The sequence below is a fragment of the Canis lupus genome, chromosome 28, assembly GCF_011100685.1.
Source record: "Canis lupus familiaris isolate Mischka breed German Shepherd chromosome 28, alternate assembly UU_Cfam_GSD_1.0, whole genome shotgun sequence".
Lineage (NCBI taxonomy): Eukaryota > Metazoa > Chordata > Mammalia > Carnivora > Canidae > Canis > Canis lupus.
In genome coordinates this window covers 1102110-1119078 of record NC_049249.1, presented here as the reverse complement: position 1 = coordinate 1119078, position 16969 = coordinate 1102110, and the positions used below count along the sequence as shown (strand labels likewise).

General features: G+C 44.5%; 1 protein-coding gene across 10 annotated transcripts in view; it reads left to right on the top strand.

Annotated features, from left to right (window-relative positions):
• VSTM4 (V-set and transmembrane domain containing 4) overlaps positions 1 to 16969 on the top strand; it is a 101036-nt gene that overhangs the window by 54335 nt on the left and 29732 nt on the right. For 5 of the 10 annotated variants that reach the window (XM_038578043.1, XM_038578039.1, XM_038578041.1 and 2 more), the window contains exon 6: positions 14959 to 15083. In XM_038578043.1, coding sequence (XP_038433971.1) covers positions 14959 to 15083 — 125 coding nt within the window. Of the gene's footprint in view, positions 1 to 7828; positions 7929 to 14958; positions 15084 to 16969 lie in introns of all 10 variants that reach the window. The other 5 variants (XR_005380357.1, XR_005380355.1, XR_005380356.1 and 2 more) reach the window with 2 other exon arrangements.

Sequence of the window (16969 nt, the reverse complement as noted above, 5' to 3'; positions counted from 1 at the left end):
TTTCTGAATGAGAGCCTTGCTGGATAGAGTATTCTTGGCTGCATGTTCTTCTCATTTAGGACCGTGAATATATCCTGCCAGCCCTTTCTGGCCTGCCAGGTCTCTGTGGAGAAGTCTGCTGTTAATCTAATAGTTCTCCCCATATAAGTTAGGGATCTCTTGTTTCTTGCTGCTTTAAGGATTTTCTATTTATCTTTGGAATTTGCAAATTTCACTATTAAATGTCAAGGTGTTGACTGGTTTTTATTGATTTTGGGGGGGACCTCTCTATCTTCTGGATCTGAATGTCTATTTCCCTCCCCAAATTAGGGACGTTCCCAGCTATGATTTGTTCAGATATGCTTTCTGTTCCTCTTTTCCTCTCAGCATTTTCTGGAATCCCAATTATATGTAGATTCTTCTTTCTGAGGTATCATTTATTTCCCTTAACCTTTCCTCATAGTCTTTTTTTTTTTCCTCATAGTCTTTTAATTGTTTTTCAGTTTTTTCCTCAGCTTCCTTCCTTGCCATCAACTTGTCTTCTATGTCACTTACTCTTTCTTCTACCTCATTAACCCTCGTCGTTAGTACCTCAGTTTGGATTCATCTCATTTAATTTCAGCCTGATAAGATCTCAATTCTGTAGTCATGAAATCTCTTGATTCCTTTATGCTCTTTCCAGAGCCACTAGTAGCTTTATAATTGTGCTTCTGAATTGGCTTTCTAACGTCGTATTGTAATCCAAATTCTGTAACTTTGTGGCAGAGAGTAGTGTTTCTGATTCTTTTGTGGTGAGTTCTCCTCTCTAGTCATTTTGCTCAGTGCAGAGTGGCTAAAATGAGTTGTACTGGAGAAAGGAAGGAAAAAAAAGAGGGGTATAATCTGGTTCTATATACTGTAAATCCTTTGACCTCCCCTGGAGCTTTCCAGTGCTGCTTGGCCAATAACTTGCTCTTCCTGTGTCCTTCCAGCTAGTCTTCTTGGGGAGGAGCCTGCTGTGCTGATTCTCAAGTGTGTGCACCTGGGGGAGCTGCCCCACCCCCCCCCCCCTGACAGCTGGAGGGCTCATTGGGAGCTGTTTACCTCGTGAGGGCCCTGTTCCCTGGGGGCTGCTCCATCCCAGGCACAGGGTGACACAAGGGAGAAGAACCACACTGGCGGCAGCCAGCTCTCCAGCCCTAGAGTCCGCTCTCAGAGTAACTACTGCAATCTCCCAGTCCACACTGGCCTCGATGCTCCGGGGGCAGGGGTGCTGATCTTCACAGCTTGGGGGCCCCTGGGGGCTAAGAGTCCTCGCTGTCCTGTGCTCTCCTCGCCTCTACCTGTCTCAGGAAGAACCCCGGATCCTGAACACAGGATCCCCTGGCGCCCTGTGATCCGGGGCCTGTGCTGCTGGAATTGTACTCCCGGGGTGGCGGCTCCCAAAGGCAGCAGGGCGCAGCCCCCTCTGCCCAGAGCCACTGCCTGAGCTTCTCCTCGAGGCCCTGCCAGGAGCGTGGTTCAGCCCTTTACCGAGATCGGCCCACAGTCTGTGGTGTGCTCTTACCCAGGGTGCACTTCCTCTACTAGTGACTCCGGGAGACTGGAGGCTCCACTGCCCCTCCTGCAGTTCTGCCTGATTTCCCTAAGTGCCTTTCCATTGGGGAAGAATCCAGTGCAGATTTTTTTTCTTTTTTCCAGTGCAGATTTTTAAAGTTCCTGATTCTCCGGGGCTGGGCTTTCCTGTCCCGGAGGCTTTCGAGGCCTGGCCTTAGCCCAGCTCCTCCCAAGGTCCCTCCCCCACTTGATTCCTTTTTTTTAAATTCTGCCTTCCTACCTTGTTAGAAGCGAAAACTCTTCTCTCTGTAGCATTCCAGCTGTTCTCTCTTTAAATCTCAGGTTGAATTCGTAGGTTTTCAGGATGATTTGAAAGTTATCTAGGTAAGTTGGTGGGGACAGGTGACTTGGGGACCCTAACTCCTCTGCCATTTTGCCTCCCCCTCCCCCCAGAGATGACCTTCTTTGGGGGATTGAGCAGGGAATCCAATAGCTCTATCATCCTGAGCTTTTGGTCACAGTTGGGGCAAGTGTATCTCTAGCTGAAGCAACATGCATGAGTAGCAGAGAATGGAGAGCACCCATAGGAAGAGAACAGTACCAATAAGAGCAAATAGTAACAGCAAATAGTAACAATAAGAGAGGTAGCTAAATTAATCTCACATAAGCTATAATTTAAGACAAGAAATATTACTAGAGACCAAGAAGGAAATTACAAATTATGAAGGATCAACACACCAGGAAGATACAACAATTATAAATGTATATGGGCCTAACAACAGAGCCTCAGCAACAAAAAGCAACAACAAGACACCAAAATTGATTTTTTAAAAAAGCTATAATGTGAATAAACCTGTAATAAGTCAAGAAATTGAATTGTTAGCTAACATCTTTCCAACCAGGAAAAGCCCAGACCCATATAGCTTTACTGGTGAAATTTATCAAGAATTAAAGGGAAAAAAAAATACCAATCCTTCACAAATTATTTAAAAAAAAATTTGAGAAAGCACATTCTTTTCAACAAATAATACTGGGATATATAAAGAACTCTTACAACTCAATAAGATGACAACACAATTTAAAGAGGGCAAAAAAGATTTGAATGGATCTGTCCCAAAAGAAGATACACAAATGGCTATCAAGTTCATAAAAATATGTTCACCAGCCATTAAGAGGTACAAATAAGACCATAGTGTGGTGCCACTACATACCCACTACAATGTCAACTGTTTGTGATCATGTGGAGAAACTGGAACCCTTTCTGTTGCCATTGGGAATGTAAAATGGTATAGTCACTTTGGAAATCGATTTAGTAGTTTCCTAAAACATTAAACATAAACTTACCATATGACCTGCCCAGGAGAAATGAAAAGCATATATCCACACAAAGACATGGATACAGTTGTTCCCACCTGCTTTGTTCATCATAACCAGAAGCTGGAAACAATCTAAATATAGCCAACAACTGATGAATGGAAAAGTAACATTTAGTGATCTACTCCATGAAATACAATTTGGCAATAAAAAGGAACAAACCATTGATACATGCTGCACGTAGATGAACCTCAGAAACATTATGCTAAGTGGACTAAACCAGATGCAAAAAACTACATATGGTATGAGGTCATTTATTTGGAGTGTACAGGAAAGGTAAATTCATAGGAACAGAAAATAGTTGCTTAGGGCTGGAAGGGTGGAAGCAGGAATTAACTATAAGTGGACAAGAGGGAACTTTTGGGTGTAATAGAAATGTTCTCAAACTGTGTTGTAGTGATGGTTGCACCACTTTATAAATGTACCAAAAATTATTGAATTGTACACTTAAGATCAATGAGTTTTATGGTGACTAAATTATCTCTCAATAAAGATATATTTTTTTAAAGCAGGTACCCTACAGGGCCCTAAGGACTGGCATTTCAGTTATGGGGGGACGTTATGGCTGGGGAACTCAGAAGCTGTGAGGGGCCAGCCTGCAAGTGCTTCTCACGATTTGCTTGCTGTGGTCTACTGTCTGGGTTTTCATTGTTAGCAACAGTGCCCAGTGTTTGGGATCCTGCCTTCCCCTCCTAAGTATTTGTTTGCCCTTGGGTTGCCCCTATTCTGAGCCAGTGCTAAGGCTGCAAGTATAGTGAGGGGGTTACCCCAGCCTGTTGGGCATTAGAGTTTGGTCTTCCCCAGTCATGGGATACCTAACCAGACATCAGGGGTGACCTTAGAGTCCAACTCAGATGCTGCCCCTCTACCAGCTGGTGCTATTAGTGAGTCTGTTTGAGTGATGGAGTCAAGCTGTCTCCATGGGCCTGTCTCTTGTTGGGACAGCCCACAGATCAACCTCTGAAAGGCTTGTCTTTACTCCACTACACCTCAGGCCATACAGAGGTGCCCTACTGATTTGTATTCATTTTCCTGATTAGAACCTCAGGCTAATTTGACCTTAATACAGCCGAGATCCCCTGCCACGGTGCCTGGCTAATAAACTGGTTAGTCCTTGCCTTTCAGCTAGTTCTGGCCTGAACTGTGCTCCATTTCTGGAACCCAGGCTTTTCCTGTCCCTGTGGTGCCGGGGGCTCCCACGTCCTGGCTCCATCTGTGCTATGGCAGTGGGAGGCTGGGCTGTTAGAATCTCAAGCTATTAACAGCACAAATGTGCTTCTCTGTTTTCTGACCACTTCCTCCTAAGGGAGGAAGGGCATAGGGCTAGGGCAAGATGCCAGGAACAGAAACCCCCAGGCAGGAGAGGGACCCTCAGGAAGAGGCCATGCTGGTGCTGAGGCTGTGGTCACCACGAGAAGGCCTGCCAAATGACTAGGGCAGAACCTGGAGACCCCAGGGGATTCCATGACTTATTGTGAGAAGTTCATACAGAAGGAAAACGAGTCTCCTCTTGAACGTGTGTCATTCCAGAAGTTGGAAGTTGCCATCTCTTGGGAGGGGTGGTGCTGACTTTGGGGTTGGGAGGCTGTTCCTTTCCCATGGCTAAGGGCTTTTCCGGAGGAGAAGGCTGGGTCATAGGGAGCATTTCAAGGTTCTGCAAGCTCTTTTGAAAGTGCCTTCCCTAGGGAAAGGCAGCTCCCTGAAAGCTGCTCAATGGGTGAGCATGAAACTGCTCCAAAAGGTCCTGGAAAGTCAGATTTAAAATGAAATGCCACCAACTGCATAGAGATGTGGTGTGTCCCTACATCATGACACTTCTTCCATGGATTCAGATGCCTTCTTTCCTGTGGGTCAAGTTCAAGAAAGTTGCCTAGAAGATGGACATGGGCACTGAAAAAGCAATTCCTAGTCAGTAGACTTCCTGACCTGTTGCTTGGCCTCTTCTTATGAGTTTGAGATAATAAAATATTTGTAAATGGGAGACATTGAAGTGGACAACGTATTCCCCATGCCAACAGCAGTTATGACAGAAGGAATCTGAGCTTTCTTCATGTTTTCTGGTGTGTATGCTTCTTCATGGATAAACAGGAGCACAGACTATATGTTGGATAAATTACAGGCACAGGATTACTGTGGTTTGTGAGCTTAGTTTAAAGCATTTTTTAATTTTTTTCTGAACCATCAGAGATTTTTTTTAAAAACATACCCCTGCAGTCAAAGAATTAATTAATAATTTATGAGATTTAATTAATAATTGATTTATTCAGGATCTTAGCATGAAGGCAGAAATGATTTCAAAGAGAATGTAAACATATCAACTCTAAAGTCAGATATGTAACTACTTGCTTCACTTTCATAATATTGCAGAGTGGTAGTATTACAGAATTTGTTTCTTCTGTGGAAGGTAATCTGTGATGTTTAAAGATTCTGGGGCCAGGCTCCTGTTTCAAATCTGGACTCTGGCGCTGATTGCTATGTACCTTTGACTAGGTTTTCTACCTCTCTGATGAAATTGGGGCAAAGATAGCCCTAGCACATAGTGGTATTGGGAGGATTGACTGAATTAGTCTGTATAAAGTGCTTCTAACTGTCCTGGCAAATGGTGAGCTCTGTGCAAGTGGTTCTGTTATTATTCGATCATACTTATGAAATATTTATGAGTGATTCCTCTATAAAGGACTTCTTGTCAGGCCCTAGGGCAAGGATGAAATAACACACAGCCCATGCCTTTGAGGTCCACGTCAAATGGGAGAACTAGAGAAGCAAAACTGTGGTAGACCCATGTGGTACCCACAAAGCTGACACCAGCACCCAGAAGAGGTGCTCCTAACCCCGTCTTTGGGGTTGGTGAATAGTAGGGAAACTTCCTGGAGATGAAATTTGGGCGAAGTATAGAAGAAGGGGTAAGAGTGTTCCAGAAGGGGGTTGGGGGAGGGCAGTGCACAGAAGTGGGGAGAAAGGGGTTCAGCGGGTAAGAGGCTGGGGGTCTAGAGGCACTTGGTCCACAAGAATGAGGTAGTCTGGAAATTCAGAGCAGAGCACCCGGGAGAAGAGGCAGGAGGAGGTGGCAGGGCCAGATGCCAGATGAGCACAGGGCTAAGCATTGCCACACACCATCTTCTTCATTCCTCACCACAACCCCATGAGTGGGTGTGGTGATGGTCCCATTCTACAGATGAAAACTGATACACAAAGAATGTGGATGGTGGTTGGGTCTTTGCTGGGTAGAGGTGGAATAGCGAGGGATGGCAGCCCAGGCCACCCGGCTCCAGGGCTAATGTCCCAGGCATGCTAGGAGACTCAGACTTGCTGGTCACTGCTTCAGTTTTGGCATTCATGCAGGTGAATAAGGAGGAGACTCTACAGAAAGTTGGGGCAATGGAAGGAAAAGAGAGAAGAGGATAGCCATTCATCTGCCCTCCGTCCTCCTGACTTTGAAAGGTCCATGTGCTCTGCTCATAGGCATCAATTTGCAAAGGCTCCAACCATTGTTGTTTTTGGTTGGTTGGTTTTAGCCCACATACACGCTGAGTGCCTTCCCCTCTGGCCACAGTCACCCAAGCAAGCCAGGTGGTGAGTGCAGGGATAGCAGACATGGCACTGTGTTTTCTTGGCCCCTGTCCTGCATCCCTGATATCCCTACTGTGCCTCTTCTCCTCTCCGGCTCTCCCACCTCAGCTCTGAGGCTCAGTGTCCTACTGGGGCCCCCAGGCAGACGCAGGCACGAGGAGGGCTGGCCTGTGAGATAGAGCCTGGTTGGTACTCGTTGTATGATATGAAAAGCATTCCACCTGGTTGGTGTTAGCTGGAGCCATGGCACGTAGCAGGTTGGTGGCCTTTGGCCATTTGGCTTCTCTGGAAATTTTTCCCCTCCACAGAATGGGTGCAAATTTGCCTTTGTCCCTATCGCTCAGGGTCGTTGTAAGGTTTCAGTGAGATTGTCAGTGGCTGTGGGCTAATTCCTCGTAATTACTCACCGTGTGCCCCTGCACCTTCACTTCTGAACACTTGATGGGATTTATTTCTAATCCTCATAAAACCCTGCAAAGCACAAATTAGTCTCCCCAGACTAAGAGCAGGAATAAAACTGCCAACTATTAGATAAATAGTTAGTCCTCTGTACTATTTACGAACCTCTTGATTCCAGGTGACAGGAAAGCTAGCACAGATGTAATTCCCCAGGAAGGGACTTGGCTGGCTCATCTAACTAGGGGTGCTGTGGTGGATGGGCCCCTGGGAAGTTCTGTCTAGGAGACACAGTGTCATTACGTTGGTAGCTTCCATTCTCAGCCTTCAAGGGTTGGCATATCCTCAGGCCAGGCTGGCTTTCCTCAGGAAGAGAAAGATGGTGGCAGGTGCGTTCCCTTCTAGCCTAATGAAGGAGTTGTCTCACTTTCTGACAGCAAACACTATTGCACCTTAGTGTTAAGGGGCCAGCATGAACCAAGCATGGTGATCAGGGGATGGCTGGGGTCAGTCTCACCCAAACACAAACCCTCAACCCAGGGATACAGGCGATAGATGTGGGACACGTAACCCCAGTGACTTCTCTCTGCCATTATTACAATCCAAGACGAGAACACTGCATGGAACTGCTAAATATTAATGAAGCACCTCCCCATCTTACCAGTCTGTATTCTGAGATTTTAAATTCACAAACAAAACCAGTGGCCTTGCAAAGCCTCTGCTCAGACTTCACGAAGCTGGCAGGCACTGCAAAGGAAGAGCTTTAACAAAGAAGCCCCAGCAGAACCTCTCGGTTTGTATAAACCATGTATAATAAAAGGTCATGGAGGCTGTGGACAGAGAGATGCCTTGGCAACTCCCTCAGAGAGGAGCAGCTTTATTCTGACACAGCTTGGAATGTGCATGCAAAGACATCATACGATGGAAGCAGCAGAAAATAATGCAACCGTGACCGTCTGCCGGTCTTTTCTAGGTGCACCGGTTCTGGCTCACGTTGCGGAAAACTGTCATGTCTGGCTCTCTGTTCAAGGACTCTGAGAGGAGATTCCACAGTAATGATGATAATAATACTGGTAAAATAATAGTGAGACCCATTAAATGCTTATTGCATAGCAGACACGGTTCTATATTCTTGGCATGAATTACTCATATATGAGAAAAGTCATTTCAAGAGTCACGTGAGTGAGTGGCACCCTTGGCTCCTCTTTGAGAGTGGAGTTCTACAACTTTTAAGCAGCCCCTGGCATGTGGTATCCATCAACCTTGAGTAGTCCAGTGGCAGGGGAAGTCCACAGAACATGTTCCGAAGCCTAGAGCGAGACATCAGGAAGTTTGCCCTTTTGCATGAGTCATTGTCCTTTCTCAGTGGCAGCCAGCCTATGGGTAGAGGCTGTAATCACACTTCTCCCTACAGCTTATTGAGATATAATTGACCTTAACTGGTAATGACAGTGAGTTGCTGCCATGGTTGTTGAGACCAGTGTTCCTCCTTCATGATTCCAGACTTGACATTGCAGAGTACAGGGTTATGGGGTGATCAGTGCATTGTGTGAAATCTTGGGAAGGAGAGCACAAAGCTGTTTGGCAAGGAGCTCATGATCTTCTGGAGACCCGTATCAGGCATCATCAGTGTCAAAATTGAGATATGTGGGAAAGAGGAAAGGAAGCACATGGACATTTCTGCAGATAAGACAGGCAGCTAACACAATGATTTTCAAAGACAGTACAGAGTAAGAAGGGTTTGGGAAGAGATGGCTCCAAGAAGCAGGGCTGGGGGGATGTCGGTAGGATCAGAACCAGCACGTCTTCCTCAGCCCCATTCATGAAGGGCTTTCTGGGCTGGGTTTGTTTGATTGACAAACAACACTTGGCATCTCTGGCCATCCCAGTTCAAACCACAACAAAATCCTTTGCAGATGTGACAGACAGCTGTTTGCCCAGGGATGAAGACAACTGTTCATTCAATGGGAAATAAGATTAAACAGACCTCAAGGAAGCATTTTGATTCACAGTTCCTATATTGAGGCACAAAGATTGTTCTGGACCATAGGAAATACTTGGCATCTGGGGAACAAGGGCTGGATGTACTGAAGCTCCTCGGCATGAGTGGTTAGCTGCACCTCTGGTATTATCCCAGAGAGAGGCGAGAATTAGGACGGTCACTGAGGTGAGGACTCATACGCCACAAGGACTGTGGTTCAATAGGAGGGTGCTTTGATCTCACATTTAGTTATGAAAGCAATATGTGGCTGCATGTATGAGTCTTAGTTATAATTATGTTCTTTGAGGGGATCAGCCCCGTTTGTGCTGTTTTATTGTTTTTTTTCTACTCCCCAAACTCTTACCTATATAGTAGAGGCACCAAATTTCCACATGTCCAGCCTACCCCCTCCCACCTCCATTTTGATAGCTGACCTCTCTTATTTCAGATCATTCCAGGCACAAGAACATGCCCCCCTCCTCCACTGCCCAGTCTTGGGCCCAGGTGGCCCTTGGTCTTAGACACCAGCCACAGCTGGTGCCACAGCTCCCACCTCCCAAGCTCCCAGCAGTCAGGTTGGCCCCTCTTCTTCCCATCCAGGCTGGGCTTCAGCAGCTGTAACAGTCCCAGATTTAGTACAAACTTAAATGCAGTGGAATGTTAATATGACCTTTCAGTACCTTCTTTTTAGGGTGCCAGTTTAAGCCCAGAGCAGCCATTGTGCATCTGGCTTGATTTATCCTCTTCTTGTCCTAGTTTTCTTATTCTCTGTTGTCTGGGCTGGACCCAGAGTCCTTTCTTCAGGGCCAAGGAGGCAGGCTGCCCTGGATCAGATCCCATGTCTCCTGCCTGGACCTCTTTGAGGCTTCATTTCCCTGTCTGGGAGGGTCAGAGATTATAGATATCACACACTTTTTATAGTGTTTTGCCTAGGATAGAGACAAACATAGCTCATACCAAAGTTTGGCAAAATATAGTTTGCTCACAGTATGTTCAATACCTAGCAAAATCCAGATTGCCTGCCTCATCTGGTGTGCATTGCTCTGGGGTGCGGCCTCTTCCTTCTCTTTCCCTGCCTGCTGTATGCTGTGCTGGTTCTTCTAGAGCACCACTCTATCTGTAGCAATAGGAGGACATGCTGTACCATCTTGGGCAGAAAGATTTTCTGATCAAAGTTTAAGTTGTCACTTGTAGCCCTCTCCTCAGGGCCAAGACATGGTGCCAGGAGATACCCAAGTGGCAACATTGTTCTCCGTGGGTAACACCATGAAACATCCCCCCCTACCCCCACACACCAGAGATTTTGGTCAGTGTTCCTGAGCTACTTCATGCCCCATCTAAGTTGGGCTCCGCCAGCCCATCTGACCCTCATAATAACCCCGTGTGATAGATGGCAAGTGTATGTCTCCCATTTTACAGATTGGGGGATGAAGCCCGGGAAGTGAGTTATTTGCCCAGGGTCACCTCTTGGGTCTGAGTGGAACCTGCTTTAGGGCAGGCCTTCTTCCTTTGTCCATTGTCCATTCATAGATCTGACCACCATGTGCCACAGAATGGAGGTACCCAGCTTTTGTGAGAGGGAGGCACCCATGATGGTGGCCAGACCAGAACCTTCTACCTGTTACAACACAGGCCTCGCACGTGTGCCAACCATGCGGCCCTAGTTAGAGCTGGAAAGAGCCCTGTTTTCCACATATAGCACTGCTTTCCAATCACACAGCTCTCTCATTTAGACAGAGTTTCTGGCCTGTTTTCTATCTTTTTTGGATTGACTGCTTCCAGCAATGCTCACTCCCTTGTGTCAGAGACAAAACACAGTTCCATTCGAATCTAAGATATAGAATAACTTTCTTGTAAGTGAATCATAAAGTGGACTTTCTTTGTCAAAAATTTCTACCAGTCTTGCTGGCTCAATGGGAGACTTAATATTCTGTGAGCAAATTTATCTGCCATGTCATAGGGGTGACTCATTGTATATGAATTCTCATTGTTGAAGTATGAATTAGAGCTAAATTTCGTTTTAGTGCAGTTTTGCTGTTTTGAAGGAAAACAGTGATGACAAAGCAGATCTTTTTTAGCTTACTGAAAGCTCTGGTCCTGATAGCATGCATTTATATAAATGATGTCCCAAAACATTCATTTATGCTAAAGAGTTAAAGAACAAAATCCAAAAAAAGAGAAGAGGAAGGGGAAGTCTTTGATTCTGCAGGGGTGTGGGGTACAGCTGGGGAGGGTGATTTAAGCTTGGCGCAACAGACAAAAAGAAAACACAGAACGATTTTAGCAAAAGAAACAAATCACTGTGCATTTAACAGGAAGCCAAAATTCAAGAGAAATTGGGGGAAATGTTTGCAATAGACATGACAGACTGATGTAAAAGGTGCATGAAAATGTATAAGAAAAGCTCAGGACCCTAATCCATGGTAGCAGATGTCCATATGTCACTCGTAAAAAAGGAAACACGATTAGACAAATGCTGGAACTGCTCATTCTCACTGGCAGTCAGAGAAATGCAAGTAGAAGGGAGATCACATTTTTATTCATAAAGCGAGTAACTTTTTAAAGTTGATAGACCTGGTGTTAAACAGGCTGGAAACTGAAATTTCCTTGTCCATTGACTGGATGGCTATGAGGTAGTGCTAACTTATTGGAGATCATTTTGACAGTGGGAATTCAGTACCCTTTAAAATGGTCATACTCCATGAACTAGTAATTCCACCCCTAAGACTCTAACCTAAAACAAAATAAGAGTGGAAAACCATGATGCACAAATATATTTATGGCAATATTACTCATATATAAAGTATTACTTAGATGTCAGGAAATGGCTGAGAAAATCTTGGCATATCTTCTCACCGGAAAAGTATGAGGATGTAACAATATGTAAAATAGAGATTAGACAGAAAGGTGGGAAATTACAATACATTATAACAAAAAAAATGCAGTATATAAAAATCAAGGAAGAGTTGAAACTTATGTCCACACGAAAACATGACATGGATGTTTATTGACAGTGTTATTCATAATGGTCCACTCTTGGAAGCAACCAACATATTCTGTAGTAGGGGAATGCATAGATAAGCTGTGGTACATCCAGACAGGTGGAAATATTCAAAACTAAAAAGAAATGAGCTATCAAACTATGAAAAGACATGCAGGAAACTTAAATGCATATTACTAAGTGAAAGAGGCCTTTCTGAAAAGGCTACATGGTGTATGATTGCACTATATGACATTCTGAAGAAGGCAAAACTATGGAGACAGTAAATAGATCAGTGGTTGCCAGGGGTTGCTGGGCAGCTGGAATGGATAGGTGGAGTACGGTGGGTTTTCGTGGCAGTTCAGTTATTCTGTATGACACTACAACAGCGAATACATTATATGCTGGTCCAAAGGCATGGAACTCACCCAAGGTGATTACGGACTTTGGGTGCCAATGACATGTTGATGTAAGTTCATCAATTATAACAAATATCCCACCGTGGCAGGGGGTTGATGATGGCAGAGGCTGTGCATGTGGTGGTGGTGGTGCGGGGGGGGGGGGGGGGGGGGGGGGCGGGCAGCGGACATATGAAAAAAATCTCTGTACCTTTTGCTCCATTTTGCTGTGAACCTAAAACTTGTCTTTAAAAAAAAATGAAGGCCATTAAAAAAATTAAACAAGAAAGAGGAAAATAAATATTTAAGAAGGTTGTGTTTTGGTTAGGATAGACTTATTTATTTTCCTTTTTTTTCCTCCATGCCTGTCATTACCATTTGAAAACATGACCATGCATCAATTTATAATGGAAAGAAAGAATTAAACACTTCAAGAGTTTAAAGCTATGAGATGAAACCGTACAGGTGGTTGTGTATTTGGGCAATTCTGAGAGGTTTTGATCCTTTGTTTCTTCTTAATGGTCAGCATTTTGTAAATGCACATTCCTTTGGGCTATTTGTTAATTTACACAGTTGACCCTGTCTTCTAAACCTATGGCCAGTTGGAGTTTCAGTTCCCAGTAAAAATAAATCATCTTTGGGGAATCTCAGTGTGATCCGTATTCTTGGAATTTTTCCCACAACATGCGAGTCAGTCTTTCTTCGTTTTTAAAATCCTAGGACTATTAGAATAGCCTACCTTCTCGTATTAAATGTATACAGATACTTATTTGTGTTTAACTCTTTTGCAATGATTATGTTTTTTAATGATTGTATAATCATGTGGCTTAATAATTAAAATTTAAAAGTTAAATAAGTGACTAAAAAATATATATAGTGATAATTCTTCCTGCTGGATCTCCTATCTGCTTAGTTTCTCAGCACCCTCATTCATTCATTCATTATTTGAGACAGAGAGAGAGAATGGGCAAGTGGAAGGAGGGGCAGAGGGAGAGGGAGAAGCAGAAAATCCCAAGCAGACTCTGCGCTGAGCACAGAGCCCGATACCAGGGTGGATCTCATGAGCCCGAGATCATGCCCTGAACTAAAACCAAGAGTTGGACACTTAACTGACTGAGCCACCCAGGCCCCCCACTATTTTAGAATTCTTGTGACTACTTCCAGTTTCTTTAAGCATGTGTATGCAAATGCTAATATGTATTTTTATTTTTCCCTGTTTTTTATACTAAAAGGGGCACATTTAACACATTGTCTCACACCTAGCTTTTCCACTTAGTGATGTATCTTTCCTCATCAGCACATAAATAGCTTCCCATTCCTCTTTGCGGCTGCAGAGAACCCCACATGTGTATTTGTGGACTCACCATCATTTCCTTAATCAGTCCCCTGCTGATGGACAGTTGGGTTCTTTCTGATCGGTTGCTATCAACAATAGCACCATAAGGACAAATCTGATATGTACATTTCATACACGTGCAAAGATATCCACGGAATGAATTCCCGGAAGTGAAATTGCTGGGTCAGAGTATGAGCCTCTATAATTCTGATTGCCAAGTTATTCTGAGTGCCAAGTTATTCTGATTGCCAAGTTATTCTCCTTCGGGAAGGGTTTATACTCGTACCAGCCGTATTTCGGAGTACCTGATTCCCTGCATCCTTGGCAAAAGAGTGCTTTGCTTCCAAAGTGATTATTATCATTCTGATAGGTGGAGAAAGGAAGTGCAGTGTGTTTTAATTTGGCTTCCTTTTGTGAAGGAGCTTTAGCGTGTTTTCATAGATAAGAGCCTTTCCCCTTGTGTGATGACTGTTTACTGTCTTCTTTCATTTTGATTATTAGGCAGTTGGTCATAGTCATAGGGATTTCTGGAAATTATGGAAATGTATTAGGGAGATAGTCTCTTGTAACTGCATCCCTCCTGGCTGGAACATGTGCCTGAGGACAAGAGATTCAAAAGGGACCTCCCTATGGGTTGCTGGAGCTAATATGATGCACTTGAGATAAGAGTGATACCATTTAAGGAAGTGCGTGGGCTCCATCCCACATGTAGCATCAAGGTTTCACATCAAGCTGGTCTGTGTTTGTAACTTTTGCCACTTAGCTTCTTTATGTCTTGGTTTTCTTACCTGCAATATAAGGCTTATTAACACCATCATTCTGGGTAACAGGAAGAACCTGATACTACAGCCCTCCTCACGATGAAGCCACTTACCCTCTACTATAGGTAAAGGTATAGTGGGAGAAGAAAGTATGAACAAGCATGGGGACCCTGGAGACTTCTGGATGTAGCTCCCAGGGTCCTTTCTCCCTTGCATAAGAGGTGCTCTGTTTGTGGACTGTGAACCACAAAAATACATGCAAAGCATCTTGGTTTTAGGGTAGTCCAAGCAGAAGTTTCTATTAGTATTGTAAATCCTACTGGTGATGTGGCCAAGCCAAACTGTGTAACTGATGCAACCAGCATAAACCATCAATCTCTGTATCTATAACTGTAGACAAGCTGGCCCTGGATCTCTCCGGGGATCTTTGAACTTTAAACAGCACATTATAAATCTCTAGCTCATCTCATCATCCTTATCTTAGCCACAGGTCAGTATGAGAGTTCCAGACATCCCTGGAGATAATCACAGAGTGATCCCAGTCCAGCCCTAAGATGACTTTACCTTACATAAGTAGTCAGGAAGCACACAGAAATTATTGCTTCTTTTCCCTTTCCCTGGAACAAACCTGTTTTTGCCTTCACCAGGAGTCTTTTCTTCTATAGCTCAGGGGAGACTGTTACCAGTGTGACCAGCTTGGCCCCATTGGAACCCAAGAAGGGCAAGAGGCAGAAGGAGAAGGCTGATGTCCCTCCTGCAGTCCCTGCCAAAGGTAGGAAGCTAGCCTACTGTTACCCACGTGGGAACCAGCATGGCTGATCTAGAATGGGTCTGAGGTTTGAAATGGGATTGGGACAGGAGGAGTAGACGACAGATGGAGGACATGACATCCATGATTATATGGCCTGGAGAACCCCACTTAGATTTTGATCATAATTGAGCACCATCACTGGGGCAGGGCGAAGGGTGATGCATTGGCCCAGCCTGGCTTTGTGGACAGATGGGGGTTCAACATGCACAGATTGATTCCACAGTGTATTTCATTTTGAACTATTACCATGGTCACACATGGTGGGGTGGGACAAACGAGTATCAACATAATCTTGGTTCATTCAAGGGAACGAAGCCTCTCTGATATTTCCAAAGATGTAAACCAGGTATAGAGTTTATTTTGGATTTGTACTGGGGATACAATGAGGGTTAGTCTTTGATTCCAGTTATAATGTAGAGTAACATAGGTGAGAAAAAGAGTGTTTGTCTAGAAGAGAACTGCTCATGTCTTAGAATAAGATCATTTACAGGGGATCCCTGGGTGGTGCAGCGGTTTGGCGCCTGCCTTTGGCCCAGGGCGCGATCCTGGAGACCCGGGATCGAATCCCACATCAGGCTCCCGGTGCATGGAGCCTGCTTCTCCCTCTGCCTGTGTCTCTGCCTCTCTCTCTCTCTCTGTGACTATCATAAATAAATAAAAATTAAAAAAAAAAAAAGATCATTTACAGATAGTTTCTAAAATAACTGTGGCCAGTTTTGGAGATGTTCATACCTCAAAGAATTTCAAATGTAGTTGGAAGTCCTAGGACTGTCCCCTAAGAGTCTTTGGGTTCCTTTGCTGAAAGACATTGGTGCTCAGGCTGAATACACGTTGGGTAGAAAGAAGGAGTTGGAAGGCCTAGGCATTCTGGGAAGCATGACATGTGTAGATCTAGGGAAAGAAGGGGGCAGAGAATCCTGCCACAACGTCTCATTCAATCAGAAGTAGATAGTACCCTACCTTACAAAAGGTGAAAGTGAGCCTCAGAGAGCTAAGTGGTAGAACCTGGCATGGAGGTGAGGTCTTCCCGACTTTCAAGGTCAAGTTTTTAAGGTCCAAAATATTGAAATACTTGTTACATGATACTTGAGAGAAAAGCCTCAGTTTTCTCCTCTGCTGACCTCTCAGGGCTGCTGTGAGGGGCAAGGTCACTGCTTCAACTGTTAATGTGTAGTTAGGATGAAGTCCCAGGGAAGTTCGCAGCTTCAGGCTTTACCAAACGTACCTGGTTCTCACCTGGTTCTCACCTGGTTCTCTGACCTCTTTGTAGTTGACAGTGTTTGTTTTACACAGAGTTGTTTCATTGACCTCGCTGATGGGAGAGGATGACATGTACAAAGACTAGGGGAGCAAAAGATAAAAGATTTATACTATTTGAAGAGAAACCTGGAGGGTATTATGCTGAGTGAAGTAAGTCAATCAGAGAAGGACAAACATTACATGGTCTCATTCATTTGGGGAATATAAAAAATAGTGAAAGGGAATAAAGAGGAAAGGAGAGAAAATGAGTGGGAAATATCCGTGAGGGTGACGGAACATGAGAGACTCCTAACTCTGGGAAACAAACAAGGGATGGTGGAAAGGGAGGTGGGCGGGGGATTGGGGTGACTGGATGACGGGCACTGAGGGGGAACTTGAGGGGATGAGCACTGGGTGTTATGCTATATGTTGGCAAGTCGAACTCCAATAAAAAATATACAAAAAAAAAAAACAAAAAAAACAAAAAAAAAGGACTAGGGGAGGATTGCTCTCCATCAGGGGGCACCCAGTGATAACTAGATCAGAAACCGGACTTCTTCCATGGGGGCAGGAAGGGATCTGTGTGTCTCCACAGAGTGTCTATGATA